We start from the raw sequence: 8,324 nt of genomic DNA, 5'->3' as shown, positions 1-8,324 counted from the left end.
TATTTTCGAGACAAAATAAAATATATAATGTTTGTTTACACTTTATCTGTGTGTTTTTTTATTTTTCAACTTTCTACATATAATATATACACTTATATATAATATAAAAAAGATATTATTTGAAATAAATATTGAATTTTGTCTCCCATAAATATAACATTAAACATATAATATATTATATATATACATATTTAATATAAAAATATATATAAAAGAGATATGATTTGACAATAAACAGTGATTTTTGTCTCCGAAATTCCAATATCAAACCTACACCACTTATTTTAAAATATTTCAAATTACCTCATAACATAAATTCAAACATACCATTTATTTTTAACACACACTTACTTACCTTTATTTTTCACTCATTATCTCCAAAACACAAAACAAAGCATTCAAAAAACAAATCCAAACACTATATAAATCCAAGAAAAGCAGTGTGAAGGAGAGTATGTGTGAGACTTTAAAACCCCAACAACCAAATACCGGGTATATAGTAGAACAGAGACGGTAGAGTGTTTCTAGCTCACATCAACGAACACGGAAGCAGTAATCGGAAACGGGCCACAGGAGACGAGCAACGTCTGGATTATCATAAGAGGGGAGGTGGGGTATGAGGACTATGGAATGGGCGGCGAGAGGAGATCACCTGGGCGGAATACCCCGGAAGATGATGTTCATGTCGGTGGGAGCATTCGCAAAAGCTGTGGCCAATCTTCTCAATACCACCACGGTCTACAACCTCGAAACCCTCCTCCGCCTTGTCCGGCACCGCCCACCGGGTGTCCCTCTTCTCACTGTCAGCAATCATATGTCCACGTCAGTCACTCTCTCAAGTAAAGTAGTAGATTTTGTACAACTCTACTGTTTGTTTTGAATGATCTTGGGAAACTGAAAAAATGGATGGAAGTTACTTGAATGTTGGTAATTTTCTTTCGGGAACTCTGACAGGAAGATGGGTTTTTCTATTTTAAAGTATTCTTTTGGGTGGTAATAACTGTTTTAGTTTGTAATTCACTATTTTTCTTGGGCATGAACCGTGTATTGATTTCCTTGTTTTGAGCCGTGATACTAATTATTATGATTTTGAACTATAATTTATGCAACTGCTTCAGGTTGGATGACCCAGTAATGTGGGGGCTCAAGGATTTTCCGGTAACTGATGCAGAATCCGGGAGATGGGTACTTGCAGCTGAAGACATATGCTTCAAAAATCCGGTGCTGTCATATCTTTTCAGGCTTGGTGTGTAATTAATTGCTGCATGTTTTATAAGTTTGTTGGTGCTGTATTTCATTATTGCCATTTTCATAGTCACTTCATTAGTAAATGGTAAATTATGCTGATATTTCTCCTGGTGGTGGCCATTCTGTGATGCATTTGATGCTTTGCTGTTTGCAGATTTCTGCTTTACGCATGATCTTCAAACAGAAGTGTACACCATTTAAAGTAAACTAGTAATGAAATGAAATGAAAAATGTAAGGTTGGGCATCTGGGCTACTTTAATTGATCATGAACTTTGTAACCAGTAGAAACTAGAGGTTTCGGTAGTGGTGATGTAAGTGATGCACTTTGCCTAGTCTATTTATTACATTTTCATGTACCTAGTTCCTTTTCACACTTATGTTAAATTTCTTCCATCATCTGGAGATTTTCACTTTTTTACTTAAAAAAGCTTAAAGCTAGACTACTGATTCTGGCTTAAGGAAATATTCACAATTGACACTGTTTCCATTGCCAGCTATTACTGGTGATACCATTTTATTCGAGTTTTAAGTAATTATGTTGGTCTGCAGTTGGTTTGTTTATCATCTTTTAAGTGAGTTCTATAGAGATCTAGTCACCTTTAACTTTTCTCATTCATCAAGTGTAAAATTCACAGGGAAATGTATTCCTATAACAAGGGGAGGTGGAATCTATCAGGAGCACATGAATGAAGCCCTTGACCGCTTGATCGATGGAGCTTGGGTACTCTCTCCTATATCATACTTCCTCTGAAATATTTGAAAGAACTTTGCCAGCTTCCTACTTGCACATGTTATTGAGTATGCAAGCACTCTATGCATTTATTTAGACTCGGTGGTGATGGCAGTACTAGTACCCGATTGGTAGTCTAGCTTGTATTCATTTGTTCCATCCACCTATAATACAGGGGAAAATCTAAATTCATTAATGAGAACATTTATCACTTGGAAAAGAGCATTGTTTTGAGTCTCACATTGTGCATTGGTTATTGACTTAGCAAATAATTACTTAAGGTCACTTATTTTTGGTTTGAAATGCTAAATATATAGTAATCACTCTTAAGAGTTTCATCGTAAAATAAAAGCTCATCTTATGGTTGTGAATCATAAATGGTTTAGTATGTGATATTTTTTGCATTTGAACCTGCACTCAGAGTCAAAGGTTTGATGTATCAATATCGTTGTGATTCTGCAATCTGACAACCATACTGATCCACGTAATAGCTACCAAAATTGGACATGCATCAAAGTGTGTGATGTAAAGTTGACAATTTTTCATGTCTGTAATATGTTGTTAACCATTATTAGTTTATCTGAACTATCATAGACGTATCCAGTCGACTTATTCTGGTTGTGCTGACAATATCACAATGAGGTGCTACTATTATATAAGTTATATTTGATAAAGCATTTTTCATAGTTGTGCTGAAATTTCTCCCATTTTTTTTTTTTATCACAAATGAACAGTTGCATACATTTCCAGAGGGGAAAGTGTGTCAAGAAGATGCACCTATACGACGGTTGAAATGGGGGACTGCCAGTCTCATAGTTCGTGCCCCTGTGACTCCAATAGTTCTGCCAATAGTTCATCATGGTTTTGAAAAGGTATTTCCTTTGTCATAAATTTAACATAAGTTAGCTTGGAATTTATACAAACAGTGACTCCAATTTCTCACAATGTTTTTATTTGATGGATATGGAGATCAACTAGCATTTAAGTTCAATTGTGAAGTCATGTAATCCCATACTAATGAGAACCTTCTAGTCTTAGTTCAACTCATCTCGAATTTGTTTTCAGTAATGTAACAATTAAGCTATCAACTAAATGAAGCTTCATAATGCAGAACTTAGGTTCTTCATTTAATTGATTTTAAAAGAACTTGATGTTTGACTGGATCGGATTCCAAAGATTTGTTTTACCCTTCTGCATTTTTGGCTGAAACAAGAAGGATTTTGGATTTAAGGCAGATGTTATAAGTTATGAGATGAGTTAACTTCTAGAGCATCATACTAAGAGAAGCCAGAAAATAGTTTGTTCTTTAATCGAAGAAAATGCACTGTGCTTTGGGATTTTTGTCTTTGATATGTTATCTAGAGTTGTTAGGTAAAGATCAATTCTGCTGCATGGAGAATATGGTCTAATACCAACCAATTATTTAGAAGATTTCTTTAGAAAGGAGGAACACACATAATACAGAGGTGTGTGCATTATAATTGAGTTTTGTGTGTTATATAGTCCAGGCCTAATACTTGTGGGTGCCCTGGATGTGAAAGGAAAAAGAGGATAGAAGTCTAAATGGAAAATTGAATTACAATAGTATGCTCTTCTTCGAGGACCCTTAAACACATCTCTTTAATTCATGAAGAGTTGGTTGATGGAAATGCTAGTTACTTGGTTGGTGCTATAGTATTTGGAAGCCAAGCGCCCAAGGGATCATGCTTCAACCTTGAAGGATTTCTGGTCGAAAGAAAAGTTTTTTGTGTTGATTAATGAATGTCTATTGGGTTCAGAAAGATGGAAGTTGAATTTATTAGCCATTAATAATTTGTTGATTCTATAGTGATCTTGTCATCTAACATTTGCTGTATTTGACAGCTGGTCTGAACCTTCCAAATTTAACATCCTTGACATTTACATAACTCTGATCAAACTATTTGTGCTTGTTTTGAGCACGGCAACATCAGGGTAGAAGTCTTCTGCTAATGGTTTGGCAATTTAGTGTAGAAGACTAAATTAAAACATGTTTTAAGTTTGTGACTTTAGACACTTTAAAATCATGGGGTCCGGTCCACAACTTTCATCAAGTTGAGGATAATGAAAATACAAATGAGTTTCAGGTGGAATTTGCATCCCTTGAGGAAGATGTGCCTTTTCGAAGGTTAAGTGAAGCTTATGCCTGTAACTCAATTTATACTATTAACTCTTGTAAGGAAAAGCATAACAGATAAATTAAAAGGCGCATACCACTGCCACCCGATTTATTTGAACATTAACAAGGGTGGCGGAGACCAATGTACCACATGCCAACTTGCACTCTTGGGTTTTCGCATTTTCATGGAGAATATTGTTTCTGATATGTTTTACAGATAATATGGACAAATCAAATGTAGTTTTTAGCTTGTACATGTCAAGTATCGATGCTTAGAAAATTAAGATCTTATATCCCCCACTCAACTTCTGCTACCATGTCAGGCATTTCATTATAAACTTGGAATACTAAAATTTTATCATTTAACTATTAAGTTTAGATTTGTACTGTGATTGTTGGGTGTATTTGCTTATCTATCGGGTGCATAGTTATTAAAGGCACAAAAAGGTGCTCCATGGCGCAAGCCTAGCGCCATTTTCTGATAATGGCGCTGGGCTTCACCATGGTGGCGAAAAGGCGCGCCTTTCTACGAGGTGTAGAGGCGCAGTAACGCATGCCTTCTGCAAAGCGTCGGAAGAAATCTGGCGAAGCCCATTTTTCTTCAAAAGCTGGGCTTTGTCCAGCTCAAATGACGCAGCAGTGGCAGAGGGTCATGGTATAATGATTAATATAATTTCTAATACTTATATTTAATTGTTTGTGTAATATTGAAGTTAAAAGATATATATTAATATATATGCAAATCTATGCAAAGATATATATGCAAATCTGTGCCGTACTTTAAAAAAGCGTGCGCCGCGCCATGCACCATGCACCATGGCTTTAGGGCACCTTTGCACCATGACACTCCGTGCTCCTTCAACAACTATGCTGATAACAATGTCGTAAGGGAAACCATTGAACGCATAAATATAAGAAATTTTAGTAAAAACGACTTACTATATTACTTTCAATTTTAAAAATCTTCAACTGGTCTTATAAATCTTCAACCCGTTTAAGCAATAATAGAAAAAAAATAGAAATCAAAATTTTTCACATGCACTAATGGAAATTTTTTTGCTGCAACTGAAAAATATTATCGCTATAAGTTAGGAAAAATTATTTCAGACAGGCACAATGAGATGAAGGGTGGATTTTTATACATGGAAAACCACGATTACTTGTCGCTGTTTATTCCAGTTGATGGGACGCATGCCTCCGGTTTTAAAGAAGGCCGCTGACACAGCATCGGTTCACGAGAAAATTGATGTCTCTTCCAGCGGTTCTGACCAAGCTATGGCATCGGTTGTGTGAAAAGCAGATGGTTGGCCCGGCCTGTGTTTTTTTTCTTTTTGTTTTTTAAACATTTCTACCTCTTGTCTTAGACAGCGATGCTACCTATATTTTTTAAAAATTTTCAAATCACCCATCTTTGTAATTTTCTTTTATTTTTGCATTTTTTAAATAATTTTCCCCAGTTCGTAGATACAGTAATGAATAAACTACAAAGCCCATTCTTTCCAACAGCATCAATATACTGGAACACGCCCCAATTTCCTGGAAATTACTGTTCTATGTTACATTCATCAGAACTACAACCAAAAAAAACTTATATGTTTTATCCACTTTGCCCCACCAATAAAGTCATCAATGTCTCAAGTTTTTTGTGGCTTCACAAAAGAAACATTTTCTTTCTAAGTTGTTCTTGGGGTTATTTACATACTTATGTGCATCAGTGAGGTAATTTTCTCCACCAGTATGTGTAGCTCTCTGGGTTTTGAAGCTTGTGCTCAAGTAGTTTCACTTAAATTGAACAAGACTTTGGCGAACCTGAATATGCAACCTTTTTGAACTTTGACTTGTAACAGCTTCTCAGACCACAAAGTGTATTTGGCCATGATACTATGTCTTTTCTGCAAGTTTGTTTTTTCAGTTTTTTGGGCCCATAGCGGCATAGCAGTTTGAACTGTCTTAGTATGCTCTTTGTTACATGTTAACCATCAACTGTTATCTAAAATCTGGATTACTTGATTCAAATTCAGCTACCTCATTTTGTCTTCTGTTTCAGTGAATTATAGTGCTTACAAAGTCAAATACTGTTTTGTTGACCAAAGAAAATGTTAATATATAAATCAGGATGTGCCATATAACAGTGTAATTGTTCACGCCTGGTGACGTTGAAATTGCTCTGCCCTCTATGCTTGCAGAAATGGCCGTCATTGTCACAGGAGGCAGTTGCAGTGTGGTGCTTTTGATCTTCTTTTGGCTACGTATACAAATTGCATGATTAGTGCACACCAGTTCTTTAGCTGGATGCAACTCTTGAATGCTCTTACATCCTTGCTTATAAGACAGTGTTTGCTTTCAGTCATTGAATATGCTTAATTATTTTATTCTGCTCTTGTGTCCTTTCGCTAGTGCTTTTATTCCATGCTTAAAATTGCATGGAATTGTGTTAGTCTCATTTCCCTCCAGGTGAGGAAAATTTTGTTGTTCATATGAACTCCTATTTTAGGTTTCTTGCTATTCTTGAGTTCAATTGCCTGGTAACATAGGTAACTCAGCCGAGATAGTGGGAACATCGTCAAGTAGCAACGGTAAAGGTCATTGCATGCAAGTAGATTCAGAGGTGGAGTCATGAAATAGCTTCTTGCATTGCAAGAGTGAGGCACATCACCTATCTGTTTTTTGGACCTTAAAATTATCGGAGTTTCTCTTTGGGTAGAGTACTTGTCCAATTGTGTACGTATAGTCGTGTACTAGAACTGGAGGATAGCCTAAGACCTATTTCCATCAAATGCTCAAAATATACTTATTCAAAACTTTTGTTGCCACCTGTAGGTAGTTTTAATGATAAGGATGGGAGGACATCTTTAACACAATTGAATATCATGTGAAGCTAGATCAGCTATTGTTAGCTTTAATGCAATGGTATGCAATGGTACACTTCTAGGACTACAGCCAAAGCATTTGAATTTCGGAATAATTCCAAACTTACAGTTCTATCTATTTACCCCATGTCATCTGAGATACTTCTGCACTTGCCTGTGTCGGTGGATCTTTTGGAATGATTTACCTCAGAAATGAAATGCTATTGTAGAATGACTTTGTAGAATGAATCAGGCAAGTGATTGAATTTGTAACATACTTCATATAAGTTTTCGGAACAAATCTTTTCCTGTATCTAATAGTATTATCTGTTGCTCACCCATGACTCATCTCTTTACAGGTTATGCCCGAGAACTATATGTTTGGTAGAAGACCTCCTATTCCATTGTGTAACAAAGATATAAACATAGTGATTGGTGAGCCAATCATATTTGATGTCCCTAAACTGAAGCACAAAGCTCTAGAAATGTCGAGGGATGTACCGTTTTCTCATGCTGGATGGCCTAAGACCATCTGCGGCCTAGACGAGGCAGCACAAAGATCTCTTTACACCACTATATCGGAGCAGATACGAGGAGTCATGGAGAGGTTGCGCGGTGTCAGTAAATCATTTTTTAAGACAAACTGAATCTTTAAGATTTCAGAATTACTAGGCATATTAACAGGTTTGAAGTTCAGAAGCCTGTTGTTTGAATGGGGGCGTTGCATAAGTTTGAGTTAGAGATTTCCCCATAGCTAAGAGGCCCAACCTTTCCATTTTTGTCAGCCCCTAGAGATTCGAAGCTATTCTTTTCCTGATTAATGGTATAGACATTGAGCATTGTGGTGTTCAATGGAGCTCGTTTCAGGCGACATTATTCGCTAGAGATCCCATGTTGTCCACCACTATTCTGTAAGCCATGTCTTGTGGACAAAATAATATTTACTTTCCTTCATGATCTCCTGTTGTCTAGCCCCCTGATTCATCTAAAATCCGCACGGTGTAATCTTTAACCAAACGTGAAGTAGACTGTCACAATTATTTGGTTTCACCTCAAGATAGTTTCGCTTTACTATCATTTAATTGTATGGGCTATTGTTTTGTACTTTGTTACAATATCTTTTCTGTGTGTGTGTGTTTGTGATAGGAGGCTCCGGCTAAACCTTCATCCGAGAAGATTGCTGAGAAGGGGCGGGGGGAATTTTTAATAGAGATGACTAAATTCTTAACCAAGTGATTCTTGATTTCGTGAAGATCACATGATGCATACATATATCAGTAACAATATTATCTCTCCTTAGGATAATTAGAGTGTTTCTCATCTTGCCATTTGGAACTTGCTACAGGAGCTCACTGGTAA

General features: G+C 36.4%; 1 protein-coding gene across 2 annotated transcripts; it reads left to right on the top strand.

Moving 5' to 3' along the window:
* The first annotated feature begins 450 nt into the window (after positions 1–450).
* Positions 451–8,021, top strand: LOC105176791 (Phospholipid/glycerol acyltransferase family protein). Of its 2 annotated transcripts, none has more exons than XM_011099700.3 (5): positions 451–822; positions 1,119–1,246; positions 1,885–1,970; positions 2,714–2,851; positions 7,325–8,021. In XM_011099700.3, exons 1-5 carry the CDS (start codon positions 617–619, stop codon positions 7,610–7,612), a joined length of 846 nt encoding a protein of 281 aa, XP_011098002.1. In that variant the 5' UTR covers positions 451–616; the 3' UTR covers positions 7,613–8,021. The 2 variants fall into 2 exon arrangements, with proteins under 2 accessions (XP_011098002.1, XP_011098001.1); XM_011099699.3 differs by having other exon boundaries at positions 451–839.
* The last annotated feature ends 303 nt before the right edge of the window (positions 8,022–8,324 follow it).

The sequence above is a fragment of the Sesamum indicum genome, linkage group LG13 (genome assembly GCF_026168435.1).
Source record: "Sesamum indicum cultivar Baizhima isolate 11 linkage group LG13, ASM2616843v1, whole genome shotgun sequence".
NCBI classification, from domain to species: Eukaryota; Viridiplantae; Streptophyta; class Magnoliopsida; order Lamiales; family Pedaliaceae; genus Sesamum; species Sesamum indicum.
This window is presented reverse-complemented; position numbering and strand designations above follow the sequence as displayed.

Bases quoted from the DNA above. Each gene is read 5' to 3' on its own strand.
- LOC105176791 (XM_011099699.3), top strand. From the start codon at position 631: ATGGGCGGCGAGAGGAGATCACCTGGGCGGAATACCCCGGAAGATGAT. The intron at 1,247-1,884 runs GTGTGTAATTAA...TAAAATTCACAG, and splicing joins GTCATATCTTTTCAGGCTTG to GGAAATGTATTCCTATAACA. The intron at 2,852-7,324 runs GTATTTCCTTTG...ATCTCTTTACAG, and splicing joins TTCATCATGGTTTTGAAAAG to GTTATGCCCGAGAACTATAT.